The following is a 13684-nucleotide window of genomic DNA, read 5'->3' as shown; positions in this document are numbered from 1 at the left end:
AAGAAGTTCCGCGGCAGCTCTGCCCGGGCCCGGGAGCTCGTGCTCCGCGGCCGCGCGATGGGCCCCAGCTCAGAGCTGGGTCTCGGCGACCCCAGTGAGTCGGAAGCGCGTGCACAGCGGCGGCGCGGGGTCTGAGACCCCTGCCCTCTGCGAGGCCCTCCTCCCGGCCCGGAGACCCCACCCCCACCCCACGAGGCCCCTCCCGTCGCTCGCGCCGCGAGGTGGGCTGCAGCCGCACGCTGGGTGGGGGGCGCGGGACGGCTGATCGCTGCTGTTGGCCCGCATGCACTCTGCGTGCCGCCGCCCTCGTAGACCCGGCTGGGTCGGGAGGCACCAGGCCCTGGGGGACACCGTTGGGCCCCTAATACAGGCTTATCGAGAGGCTGGGTGCACTGGTAACAGACTGGCGCCTACTTAATGGTACTTAGTCCTGCCGGGGCGCTCGACCCGAAATAAATACTACTCACAGACGGCGATGGTTTCAAAAAGAAAAAAAAAAAAAAAGGGGGGGAGTTTGGCGAGTGGAAGTCCGAAGGGCATTGATGGGTTCCTCGAGACCAGGTCTCCCAACCTCAGCACTGGTGACATTTGGTTTGGATAATCCTCTGTTGTGGGGGCTGTGTATGTGGAATGTTTTACCAGCATCCCTGGCCCCTGCCATCTCCAGCTACTGGCATGTGTCCCTGGACGGGCTGACCTACTGTAGAGGGGGTCATAGAGGGCCTCCGGTCCTGAAAAGGACTCTCGGTGAAAACAGTGAAAGAGGTGGGAGGGAGGGGATACTGCTGGGTGACAGAAGGGGTGAAGAGGAATGAGGTCCCCAGGAAGTTTGCTTAATAAGAGGCCAGAGGGTGGGAGATGCGTCCTTCTCCGAGACTGGGTCCCATGTGGGTGCCCATGGCTCCGTGCGCTTTCACGTCCTTTCCTCTGAACAGGATGGATCCAGTGCCGTCTTCGGTCCGGCTCACTGTCCGGGAGGCTGTTCACACCCTTTCCTCTTCAGAGGATGGTGGCTGCATCTTCTCCACCCTGGGGTCCCTGAAGCGCTATCTTGGAGGAACGGAGAACCCGGCCCTCCCTGGGGAGGAGGAGGAGTTTGCCAGGGTCCATTTTTCAGCCGTTCTCAGATGTCTGGTCAGCAAGCTGAACCCGGACTGGCTGGGGCTGCTGCCCAATGGCCAGTTGGAGGAGTTGTGGGCCAGCTTCTTCCTGGAGGGCCCAGCTGACCAAGCCTTCCTGGTGCTGATGGAGGCCCTTGAGGACACGGCTGGGTGAGTGGGGCTGCGTCTCATTACGGGGTGGCTGGTCACGTCCAAAGCATACGCATGGCCTGAGGGATTGCAAACCAATAGCAGGGCACCTGAAAACCAAACCTGGTTTGTGTTCATCTCTGCAACGAGGGTGTTCCAGTCCCTGCGGCTGGGGCAGTGGGTTAGCTCCAGACTGAAGTGTCGGGTGGCAGTGCATGGCCATCGCCCTCTCCTTCACCCTGTGGCTCCCAGCTCTGCAGTGAGGCACCCAGGTGCCCCAGCAAGCTCCTGGGACCCCTCACTTGGGGGGGGGGTCCTAGATTCCACATCAGAGCACAGGACAGTCCTTGTGGGATGCCTGGTTGGAAAGCGGGGCTGCTGAAGAGAGCAGGCCCGTATGAAAACCACGGCCAGGAGAGGGCGGTGGTGTCCAGAGTGATTCCAAGCGTAGGGGGCGGCACTGGGCCCAGCAGGTGCTTGTGCCCCGCTGGCAATCTTAGCTACTTAGTGAGATTTAAATACTCTTCCTTTCAACGTATGTGGAGGGAATAGCGCCCGTTAAGTTGTTGGGATTACCTGTTTCATGACGGCCGTTGCTGCTCCCATTGGCCGAGGATGCTGCGGATGGAGGAGGTTGGGGTTCCGCCCCTCACACCTGCTCTTGGTTCAGTCCCAGTTTCCGTCTGATGAAGATGGCAAGGCTGCTGGCCCGGTTCCTGAAGGCGGGCAGGATGGCTGCAGTCATGGAGGGGCAGTGTCGGCAGCAGGCGGAGCTGGCTTTTCCTCGGCTCCAGGAGGCGCTCCTAATCAAGGTGGTGGGCTTGCCCGACCGCCTGGGCAACTGCCTGCAGCAGGAGAACCTGGCTGAGTTCTTCCCTCAGAGCTACTTTCCTCTGCTCGGGGAGGAGGCCGTGCGGGTGCTGCAGGCGGTCGTGGACTCTCTCCGAGGTGAGCCCGCCCCACCCCCAAAGTGACCCTCTTCCAGCCATTCTCTTGATCTGCCGTCCCCTTCATCTCCCTGGCCTCTGGGCGCTTTGCCGTCTCTGGGTGGTGCTGTTGGTGGGTCAGACGTTGTCTCCTGTTTGGGGCGACAATGACCCACATCCTGAAGTTTTACCCACTTCGTGGCTGTTGACCTTGGAGGTGGAGCTGACACTTTATTTTTTTTAAATATATTTTTATTGATTTCAGAGAGAAGGGAGAGGGGTGGAGAGATAGAAACATCAATGATGAGAGAGAATCATTGATTGGCTGCCTCCTGCCCGCCCCCCACTGGGATCAAGCCTGCAATCTGGGCATGTGCCCTTGACCAGAATCAAACCTGGGACCCTTCAGTCCGCAGGCCGACGCTCTACCCACCGAGCCAAACCGGCCAGGACATGGAGCTGACTCTTGATTTCTTCAGTTCTTGGGTGGACATTGGAGAAGTCAGCCAGATGGGGCTGCTCACTGCTGGGCCCTTAGTGTCGATGGGAACATCTGAAAACTGTTCTTACTGTGACAGGGCTCGTCTGACGTGACCGTTGACGAGGGCCTGCTTGTCCTTGTTAGCTTGCGGCTCTCAGTGTCTTTGTCACTGGCCATCTTGGCTGCCTGGAGGGAGCGGCTTCTTATTCACCCCCTCATCACAAAGTCTTTGAAGCGTCATTTGTGGGGTCAGGTGTCTCGCATGGGCGTGCCCAGCGCTCCAGCAGCTGAGGTGGTGGAGCTGGTGCCGCGTCAGGTGCTGCTCAAGGCCCTTCACGCGTGTTGCTTCGTGGAGTCCCAGGACTGTCCTTGAAGGAGGCAGCATCACTGTCTAGGGGGAGGGACCACAGGGAGGTGAGGCTCTTACCTTGCCAGGCCTCCAGCCCCACTGCCTTTTACTGGGTGATGCCCTGGGATGTTCTGAAGGTGCCCAGAATGTCTAGTCTACTTCACCGGCAGGGGCTGTGCGGGCGCCCCTCTCTAGATCACAAACTCCGAATTCCTGTCGTTCCCACTGTGCGTGGGTCCTGCCTGAAACCTGGTCGGCTCCACCATCCTGGCTCTGCTTGTGGAGCCGGTATGGCCCACCCTCTCCTGGTTCCTGTGTCCTTGTTTCCTCCCTTCCCCACTCTGGGCGGCTCAGAGCCCAACCTGTGTCTGTGAGTAGCTGACCGCCTTGGCCAGGCCCCTCTCGTGCTTCTCCTGGTGCTACCACACTCGTCCCTACTTCGGAGGATCATTGTGACAATTAAGTGATCAAATGTGTGTAACGGTTTTTAAAACAGTTATTATTGTTGGCTCTTCAAGTTAGAACAGACCTATTATGATTATGGTTGGTTGCAGCGGCTCTCAACCTGTGGTCGCAACCCTTTCACAGGGGTCGCCTAAGACCATCGGAAAACACATATATAATTACATATTGTTTTTGTGATGAATCACTATGCTTTAATTCTGTTCAATTTGTAACCATGAAATTGGGGGTCACCACAACATGAGGAACTGTATTAAAGGGTCGCGGCAGGAGGAAGGTTGAGAACCACTCGTTTAGAGTGAATGAATTGGCATTTTTATGACACGGAGTCTGCCTGCCCAGTAATGAGGGCTGGCCCCACTTGTCAGGTATTCTTCGGTAGCCTTGCCGTAGCCCTCCTTTAAAATCTCCTTTCCTTCCTGTCCTAGGCGGCTCAGACTGCTCTGTCTCCTTTGTGTCTCAGGTCGTGGGGAAAGCCTGTGTCTACGGGAGGCAGAGTGAGTGTTTCCTGTCTGGGGAGAAGCTACAGCGTGTTCTGGCCCCCTCCCCCTTCCTCTTGGTGGCTGTCCTGTGGGTGGGGGGGCATTTTTCCCTGGCAGAGGGTCGGAGCATGGCTGTGTGTCCTGAAACAGCAGCAGTCCCCTTGCCTGGGCTTGGTCGTGGGTGGGCTGATGCCACCTGTCGTGGGCTCCTTGGTGGGGGCTTGGCTATGCAGCCGGTGGGCCTGTGGGCTGCGGATACTGGATGCCCATGGCCCTGTTGGCTTTCCCGCAGAGGAGATCCTGGGTGTGCTGGTGCCCCGGCTGACAGCACTCACCCAGGGCAGCTGCCTCTGGCAGCGGGTCTGCTGGCGCCTGATGGAATGCGTGCCCGACCGGGCCATGGAGGCCGTGCTGACAGGGCTTGTGGAGACTGCTTCTGGGTAAGAACCAAGGTACCCGCCCACTGTAAGTGCTTCTCTTCCAAGAAGGCAGGAGGTGGGTCCAGGTGACACCTTACCTGCCATCCCTGTGTAGATAGTCAGTTTCTGGTCCCTCATAGGGAAGGCTGGCACCCCTGCTCTAGGGGAAGTATTTAACCTGCGATGCAGCCAGATGCATTGAGGTGCTGGGCTCTCCTGGTTTCCGTGTTAATCAGGAAGAGGGAGAATCAGGATCCACTCGGAGCTGAAACACCCCCCGGGCTCCCTGGGGTTAGAGCAGAGCCCAGGATCCAGCCCCATGTGTTGAGATCCCCTCCCCCCTCACCGGTGCCTCACAGGCCTCAAGTTCTCGCTCGACTGTTGGGGAACCTGGTTTTGAAGAGTAAGAAGGCCCGGTTTGTGATGACCCAGAAGCTTCTGTTCCTGCAGTACCGATACCCGGTGAGAGTGCCGCAAGGTGGGCGCGGCCCACCTCAGGCCCCAGGGAAATGACTGTACCGAGTGTAGCGGGAACAGTGCTCATTTCTGGGAAATGCCCGTCCTTTAGCCCAAACCCGTTCCTGCTCTGGGACTCCTGCGCAGACAGCCCTTGGCTCCCTGGGCAACTCTGGCCAGGCAGGTGGCAGGCGGTGGTATCTGCCTGGCAGACAGTGACGAGATGCTCGGCTTCCTTTGCAGACACCTGTGCTGCAGAGCCTGCTGGGGTACCTGGCCATGGACAGCCAACGGCGCCCACTCCTCGTACAGGCAAGTCCTGTCGGGCCCTCAGTCCCTGCAGCGTCCCAGGGCCGCCTACTGGTGGGACGGGGAGGGAGCCTCCTGCCTGGGTGGAGGGGAGGCTGGGGCTGTCTGACCAGGCCGGGCTTGTGCTGCCCACCAGGCGCTGAAGGAGCTCATGGAGACGTGGGGCAGCAGCAGCGCCATCCGCCACGCACCCCTGGCCCAGCAGTGCTATGTCAGCAAAGCTGTCTTAATCTGCTTGGCGCACCTGGGGGACGCTGAGCTCCAGGACAGCCGGGACGGTGAGCAGGTGGCACGGGCACCCTGTCCCCATTGCCCCCTTCCCCAGGCACATTCAGCATGTATGCGTTGGTTTCCCCAGAGCTGCTGGCCAGCCTAATGGCAGGAGTGAAGTGCCGCCTGGACAGCAGTTTACCAGCCGTGCGCCGCCTGGGCATGGTCGTGGCCGAGGTGGCCAGTGCCCGGATCCACCCTGAGGGGCCTCCCCTGAAGTTCCAGGTGAGCGAGGGCTGTGCCCACGTGGTCTCCCCAAGCTGCTGTCGCTCCAGCCTCGATGTCACCTCACCTTCCTGGGTCTCATGGAGCTCATGGAGCATCTCTGTTAGTGCGGACTCGGCCTTGGTGGCCCTCCCGAGGGTTCACAGCTGAGAGGGAGTGGAGGTATTGCCCCTCAGCTGGGCCCGAGCAGGCCCCCCAGGGGATCCGTGGGTGTTTAACTCTCAGGTCATCCTAGGCATCCCCTCCTCGCCATCCGCTGAGCCCTCAGGGCATTGCCACGTTTACTGTGTCCTGGGGGATTCTTATTCTCGGCTCCCTCAGGATGGGGGGGCCCTCTAGCCTTCAGTACACCCAGTGCTGCCCTCTGCAAGGTGGAGGCTTGGAAGGTTGCCCTTGGAAGGCTCTGGCTGTCAGAGGCTGGACCAGGGCTGCAGCGGGAGGGCCTTGGAGGGGCCCTGGCTCTGCTGCTCCTGCCAGACCCATCCCAGCTGACTCCAGATCTTTCCTGTTGCAGTATGAAGAGGATGAACTGAGCTGCGAGATGCTGGCCTTGGCCACCCCGCAGCCCGCTGCGGACAGCCCCTCGGAGGCGGGGTGAGTTCCTCCCATTCGGGGGGCTGGGCACGGTGGGCACGGTGGGCCGGGTGGGGCAGCTTCTGCACGCGCTGGGACTCTGTCTTGTAATCCTGGACCCACATTGCCGAGACAGAAGCTCAGTAGACTAGGGTTGGGGTGGAAGGAGTGTTTCCTTGGGAAGCATAGATTCTGGGACCAGAAACTTGTGAGTTAGTCCCTGAAGGGTTCCTCCTTGTTTCCCAAAAGCTCACCTGTCCCTCCAGTCGCTGCAGAGACCCCTGACAAACAGACTGTAGAGGGTGGAGTCCCGCAGGTGCGGCCACAGGGCTCTGACTCTGAGCTTGACAGGTAGGACGGAGATCTTGGGGAGGGGGTGGGAGTGGGGAGGCACTGAGGCCTGGGGCAACCCCATGCTGGTATCAGAGCCACGAGGTGAACTCAAGGGGTGATGGCCTCGTCTCAAAACAATGGGTCAGCCTACAGCACCGGACTGGCTCTGAGCTCTCTCCAGTCTTTCGCCCAGTATGAGGACCAGCATGGAGGGCCTCAGCGTCACTGTAGCCTTACCCTGTCTGTCTTTCTTGAAGCTTCAGGGACTGGGAGGTGAATTCTTATGTTTTATTATTTACTTACTTATTTGTGTATGTATGTATTTATGTTAATCCTCACCCGAGGGTATTTTTTCATTGGTGTTTAGGGAGAGTAGAAGAGAGAGGGAAAGAGAGAGAAACATTAATGTGAGAGAAACACATTGATTGGTTGCCTCCTGCACAAGCCCTGACCAGGGCCTGGGCCGGGGTGGAGCCTGAAACCAAGGTGCGTGCCCTTGACCAGAGTCCAACCCGGACCCTTTGGTCCTCAGGACGATGCTCTATCCACTGAGCCAAACCAGCGAGGGCTATTTTTTAAGTACTCATTGGTTGCTTCTAATATATGTCCTGACTGGAGAGCAAACCCACAACCTTGGGATGTCGGGACATCAGGATGACGCTCTAACCAATTGGTCTACCTGGCCAGGGCCTGGGACATGAATTTTGGTGACTCAGGAGCTTGTCCTGTTGGTGGAGGGTGCCCAGCCTCAGCTCTCAGGCACTCCCTCCTGGCTGCTTTCTGCTCCTGGGTGACCAGCAGGCTCCTCATGTCTGTGATTCTTCCACAGCGATGATGAATTTGTTCCCTATGACATGTCGGGGGACCAAGAGCTGAAGAGTGGCAAGGTGCCCATGTACGTCCGGGACTGCATGGAAGGTGGGCCTCTCCACATGGCATGGGTCCCTGCTGAGTGCCCTGTGGCAAGGCCCCAACCCCAAGCACAGCCCTGCCCTGGGATGGTTGGTCCATGGCATCTGTTCATGTTCTGGGGGTTCACCTGCCTTCTGCCCAGCGCCCAGACCCTGGCTGCTGGCTCTGCTGTGGTCAAGGTCAGGGCCAAGGAATGATGGAGGCCTGTTTTGGTTCAGCCCTGACCACATCCGAGGACTGGGAGCGCTGGGAGGCAGCCCTGCGGGCCCTTGAGGGGCTGGTCGTCAGGAACCCGGCTGCCACTCGGGAGGTGAGCAGGTAGAGGGACTGGGCCGGCAGGGTCATGGGAGTGAGCAATGCCCTCGGAGCCTAGTGTGGCTCGTGTTGTATGTTTCGTTGGTTCTCTGTCCCCTTAGGAGGCCTGTGTCTGGGGCCTCTGCTGGGATGGGAGGTGGAGAACAGGGTCCCAGGCTGTCCAAGAGGTGTCCCTTCCATTGTAAAGAAACGGAACGCTGTGGGGGACCCGGGGCAGGCCCGGGGGCTGAAGGCGCCCTGACCTGTTTGCAGGTGAGTGTGGAGCTAGCGCAGGTGCTCCTGCACCTGGAGGAGAAGACGAGCGTGGCGGGATTTGAGGGGCTGCGCCAGAGAGGCCTGGTGGCCGTCACCGTCACAGACCCGGCCCGGGTGAGTCCCGCTGGCTATGGGGTGCCAGGGTTGTGCCCCCCCAGCTAGTGTCTGTGTGGGGGCCCTACCTCTGGAGTTGTGATCCACTGCGACCTCTCATCTGCCTGGCTCAGGTGGCGGAGTATCTGACCTCACAGTTCTACGCCATCAACTACAGCCTCCGGCAGCGCATGGACATTCTGGACGTGAGTGCCCTGGGGCCCCTGTCCCACTTGTCAGGCCCAAGCTGCCCTCATGGGAGGGGCCAGGCCTGGTGCAACGCCAGGGAGCTGGTGTTTGCCAAAATCTACCTGGGCAGAGCCAGAGGCCTCCTGAGTACCTGTCACTGGACCTGAGCCTGAGACCAGCATCTGTGTGATCTGCTGCAGTGTGGATGTGTTGGGAAGTAGTTTTCCTAAGTGAAATAAGCGAGACACAACACAGACACTGTATGATTACACATACATGAGATCCTAAGGAGTTAAAGTCTTAGACAAAGTAGATGGTGGGTGCCGTGGGCTGAGGGAGGGGGCGAGTTAGTGTTTAATGGGGACAGAGGGTCATTTTGGGAGGCTGAACCAGTTCTGGAGGTGGATGGTGGTGATGGTTGCACAGCAGCGTGCAGGTACTTAATGTCACTGAACGACGCACTTGACGCTGATTAAGATGCTACGTGTTATGTAGAGCAGCGTCGCCAACCGGTGGTCTGCGGACCACTGGTGATCCGTGAGTTCTGAAAGGTTGGCGACCGCTGATGTAGAGTGAAGCAAAGACTAAGGCAACACAAAAAATACAGCATTTTGCTGTTTACAACTCAATGGCATTTGGTACATTTGCAATGTTGTGTGTCTATCAGATCTGTCTACTTTCAGAACATCTTGCATCTCCCACAAGCACTTCCTCCCCTGTAACCACCAGTCCACTCTGTTCTCTGTGGATTTGCCTGTTCTGGGTGCTTCCTATAAGGGAAGTCGTACTGGCGGCCACCTAGGTCTGGCTTCTTCCACTCGTGTTTTCAGGGCCCACCCACATGTAGCTTCATTACCCTTTCCTGTGAGGCAGCGGTCAGGACTGGATGAGCTTTGGGAAGAGAAGTGGCCCTTGTGATGGGAGTGAAGGCTCTGGCTGGTCTCCAGGGAGCATGCCCCCCTTCCCCTCCTGTCCCCCACAAAGCGAAGTGATTATGGGGTACGTGGCACTGACTTTCTAGGGGGTTTCCTGAAGCTCCCCCTCGACGCAAGAGCTGCTGGTGCTAACGGGACACTCGGTTTACCTTGAGCTAGAAATCCTTCCCCAGATCGACAGCGGCTGCCCGGGGTCTCTCCCCTTTAGGTCCTGGCTCTGGCAGCCCAGGAGCTGTCTCGGCCCGGGCGCCTCAGGAGGACTTCCCAGTGTGGCTCCCCAGGCCCCACCTGCCCGCCCAGCTGCGCCGTGGCTCCCACCTGGCGGGCTGTGGTGGACGAGAGGATCAGAAGGAAGACCCGGCGGTTCTCAAAGGTCAGCCAGGACTCGGGTCGGGCCCTCGTGGGTGGGGGCTTTGGGCAGGCTGGAGGCCCGGTCTGCATGGACGGGGTGGCTGCAGTGCTGGTGTTCTGTGAAAGGAGAGTTTTGGGCACAAACGGAGGGACGTGACATGCTGTAGGGCATCAAACTGAACTGGTTTTAAGACATGGATGCAGAGTTAGGTATGAAAAAAGGGCCCAGGAATCCTGTCAGCAGCAGGTGACCTGGTCTGGGCTGTGTTGGGGGTCTGCTAGGCTAGGCTGATCTTGCCCCCCAGGGACATTTGGCCATGTCTGGAGACATTCTTTTTTTTAAAAAATATATTTTTTGTTGATTTCAGAGAGGAAAGGAGAGGGGAGAGAGAGATAGAAACATCAATGATGAGAGAGAACCACTGATTGGCTGCCTCCTGCACGCCCCCTACTAGGGATTGAGCCTGCAACCCAGGCATGTGCCTTTGACTGGAATTGAACCTGGGACCCTTCAGTCCTCAGACCGACGCTCTATCAAGTGACCCAAACCAGCTGGGGCTGGCGACGTTCTTGGTTGTCATGGGGTTGGGTGCTACTGGCATACAGCCGTAGGGCCCAGGGAGGCTGCATACTCTCCCATGGCACACAGGGCGGCCCCCCCAGGAGAGTGTCCTGCACGGGGAGGGGAGGCCGTGCTCCACACCCATGTGGCTCCCTGTGTGTTTGGCAGGGCTCTTCCAGGCAGGGACCAGCTGGCAGCCCCAATGAATTCAACTCCGTGGCTGGCTACTTCTTCTTCCCCCTCATTCAGGGTTTTGACAGGTGAGTGGGAAGCCCGTGATTTGGGGAATGAGCCCTGGATACCTCTGAGGACAGGCAGCTTCCCAGGGTGGGGCCCGAGGTGGGGCTTTAGGCAGCAGCAGGATCATGACTTGTGCTGTGGTCGTTCGGAGCTTAAAGTAAATGACGTGGCAAGGGCATTAGGAGTCACATTTTCTGTCACACTTCGGGTTTGTGCTGGGGCCAGAGCCTTGCTGTGCTGTCTCGATGCTGCAAGTGCTCTGCCCACCCCCCCCTTTGCCTCCTTGTCCAGCCTCAGCCTGAGTGGGCTAGACGTCCCCTTGGCCACCGTCACACATGGAGTGATGCTCTGGTGATGGTGGGGAGGGCCGGGGACTGAGCCCTTCCCTTCAGGGACAGGGTGAGGCGACTGCCTTCACTGCAAGGCCGGGGTGGGTGGCCTTGTTTCCCTCAAGTCCCGGCCCCTCCTTCCTGACCCAGGCCGGGGCTTGTGCCAGGCAGCCTTGCAGGGTGCCTGGGTGTCTGTCTAACACCTTCCCATATGGCTCCGGGTCCCGCATGGGGATAGGCGGTGAGGAGCAGCATCCAGGGGCCAGGGATGTCCATTGGTCCAGGCGGTTGGGAAGTTGACGAGTGTTTGACCTGTGTCATTCACCTGATTCTGTGTTGTAGGCCTCTGGTGACCTTCGATCTTTTGGGAGATGACCAATTGGTTCTCGGGAGACTGGCCCACACCTTAGGGGCCCTGATGTACCTGGCTGTGAATACCACGGTGAGCTGGGAGCTGCAGCTGACGGCCCCCACCTTGCATAGATTGTGTGCCAGCAGTTTGTTCTTCCCGTGGTCCACACCTTGGCCCTAGGGACAGGAGTGTTTGCACCTGAGGAAAGTGGCCAAGGTGGGGACTGCTGGGTGCCAGGACTCATGCCCATTGGCCTCTGCTCTTTCAGGTGGCTGTGTCAATGGGCAAAGCTCTGCTGGAGTTTGTGTGGGCCCTTCGCTTCCATGGTGACACGTGAGTGGCCAGGGACTGAGGGCAGTGGCCCCACATGGACACGGGTGGGCTCTGAATCCTAGAAAGTGGAAATTGGGCGTCTGATGGCGACTCCTAGGGGTGGCCGAGAGGCAGCTTGGCCCTGCAGTAAGAAGGAAGGGGGCTAGGCGGGACTAGGCATGCTTTGTGGCTGGCATGGCTGCTGTGCTCGGAGGAAAATCGGGGTTTCCCTGCCTAGCCTGTGGCTCCATTGGGGCTTAGCCCTCACTTTGCTCGGCAGCTACGTGCGCCGGGGCTTGCTGTCTGCCGTCTCTTCCGTCCTCCTCAGCGTCCCGGCTGAGCGACTGCTCGAAGACCTACCAGATGAGCTGCTGGAAGCCCGGTCATGGCTGGCAGGTGAGCGCGGGGCCCAGGCTGCAGTTGCAAGGTGGGTGGGAGGCCAGTGCAGCCTGGAGGGTGCCGGCGGCTGTCAGGGTGCAGGGAGCACCGTGGGGATCCCCAGAGCTGAGCAAGCCCCAGTCCACGGCTGTGTGTCCCCCAGTGTGGGGATTGGAACGTGGCCATTGTTGGGTCACTCTGGGGAGTCCTGCAGGGCACCTGGGAGAAGGCGCCCTGATGTGGGAGATGGCATCTGTATTCATTCTGGAAAATTCTCAAAGGTTAGAAGACTCATAAAGTGAGCACTATGTACCCTCCCTAGATTCTCTGATTATTCGTGTTTTGACATATTTTGTCCCCATCTCCTCTCCTACAAGCTCTTTTTAAGAAGTCTGTTGTATACTTACCTGGCGGGGAGAGAACATGATCACGAAGGTGGCTTTCCCAGGGCGAGGCTTAGCCATTGCCCTCCGGATGTGCTGACCTCGGTGATTTCCCCAAATGTGGGGAACTCGACTGCATAATTTGTGGTAGCGGGGAAAACAAACAAAAAAAAGAAGTCTGTTGTGATGAGTATAACCGCCCACCTCTAGCCAGCTGAGCCGGCCTCAGAGCCCCCCCACCCCCACCCCCTCCAACTTCTACCCTCGGCACACAGCTGGGACTGGACCATTTAATCTGTGGCCACACTTGGGGGCCCAGTGATGCAAGGACGGCCTTTTTCTTTCTGCCGGATCCCGGGTCCCGCCCAGGGTCCCGAGCTGTCCTGCACCCCCAGCTCCTCCAGTCCACTGTCCCCAGTGTCTTTCGTCCTGTTGGTCGTGTGCAGAGCCCGTGTGGGTTTCTCTGATTATGTCTCATGTCACATGTCTGCACAGTTCTGGGCGCTGCCTGGGCTTTCTCGGGGTCTCGTGATGCAGGCGTGTGGCATCCAGCGACCCTCGTCCGTGGTCTTGGGTGCAGGCTCCTTCCCTGGGGTGAGAGCTGCAAGCTTGGAGTGGCTTTGTGGAGGGGTGTGTTTAGCCTCCCCCTGCCTCCCCACCTGCTGGAGTTCCCAGCCTGGGTGGAGGGGAGCATTGCTTCTGTCAGGGACCCAGTGAAGGCCCTTTGCTGGCATCTAAGGTGCTGCTCTCACCGGGGACCTCAGCGAAGGGTCTGGTGCCTGAAGCCCAGGGCAGCTGGCCACGCCGGGCCCCCGTGGGGCCTCCTTCAGGAAGACTTAATGAAACACAACTGAAGAGGGCGGCTGCTCAGCACCATGTAATGCTGTGCTCTGGTGTGATCTCCTCCTTTGGCAGACGTGGCTGAGAAGGACCCGGATGAGGACTGCAGAATGCTGGCCGTGAAGGCACTGCTGCTGCTGGAGAAACTCAAAGACAAGCTCCTCCCACTGTCTCCTCCTTAGTCCCTGGGCGCCATTCCCACTGGAAGAAGGCAGGCCGGGAGGGCCGAGCACAAGGCCCGCGGAGCGAGGCTGACCTGTGGGCTTTGTGGTGCAGCCCCTCGTGGGATGGGCTGTCACCTGGTCCTGAGCGTGCAGGCAGGAAGGCCCCGCCTGCGCTGTTTATAGCCCAGAAGGTCAGAGTGCCCAGCCAGGAGTCCACGTCAGGGCCTCTGGTACTGCCCCAACGACAGCACCCTGAACTCGGTGGGGGGCTCCCGAGGAGCCGGCTCTGCGGGTGGCGGCAGGGGAGCGGGGGAGGGTGCGCTGCTCAGGGCCTGGATGTGCTCCAGTGGGAGCTGCCAAGATCGGCAGAGCAGCGGGCTGCTGGGCCCCTGTGGGCTTCTTGGCATTGTGTCCTCAACCCCCCACCTCACCTAATGGCAGGTTATGTTAAAAAAACAACAAAGAAGAATAAAAAGGAGCTACAGGTGCTCAAACCCACGCTTTGTGGTTGTCATTGCTCGGACAGGGACCCCCGTGCC

General features: G+C 59.1%; 1 protein-coding gene across 2 annotated transcripts; it reads left to right on the top strand.

Moving 5' to 3' along the window:
* TELO2 (telomere maintenance 2) lies at positions 1-13642 on the top strand. Of its 2 annotated transcripts, XM_081088844.1 has the most exons (22): positions 23-94; positions 936-1271; positions 1921-2198; positions 3897-3965; positions 4243-4390; positions 4729-4831; positions 5069-5137; positions 5271-5412; positions 5493-5629; positions 6144-6223; positions 6452-6553; positions 6689-6808; positions 7365-7453; positions 7666-7757; positions 8015-8131; positions 8245-8316; positions 9443-9607; positions 10316-10407; positions 11059-11158; positions 11337-11401; positions 11661-11776; positions 13057-13642. In XM_081088844.1, exons 2-22 carry the CDS (start codon positions 937-939, stop codon positions 13161-13163), a joined length of 2598 nt encoding a protein of 865 aa, XP_080944970.1. In that variant the 5' UTR covers positions 23-94; position 936; the 3' UTR covers positions 13164-13642. The 2 variants fall into 2 exon arrangements, with proteins under 2 accessions (XP_080944971.1, XP_080944970.1); XM_081088845.1 differs by lacking the exon at positions 6689-6808 and having other exon boundaries at positions 1-94.
* The last annotated feature ends 42 nt before the right edge of the window (positions 13643-13684 follow it).

This window comes from Myotis nattereri, assembly GCF_964212035.1.
Source record: "Myotis nattereri genome assembly, chromosome: 4".
NCBI lineage: Eukaryota > Metazoa > Chordata > Mammalia > Chiroptera > Vespertilionidae > Myotis > Myotis nattereri.
This window is presented reverse-complemented; position numbering and strand designations above follow the sequence as displayed.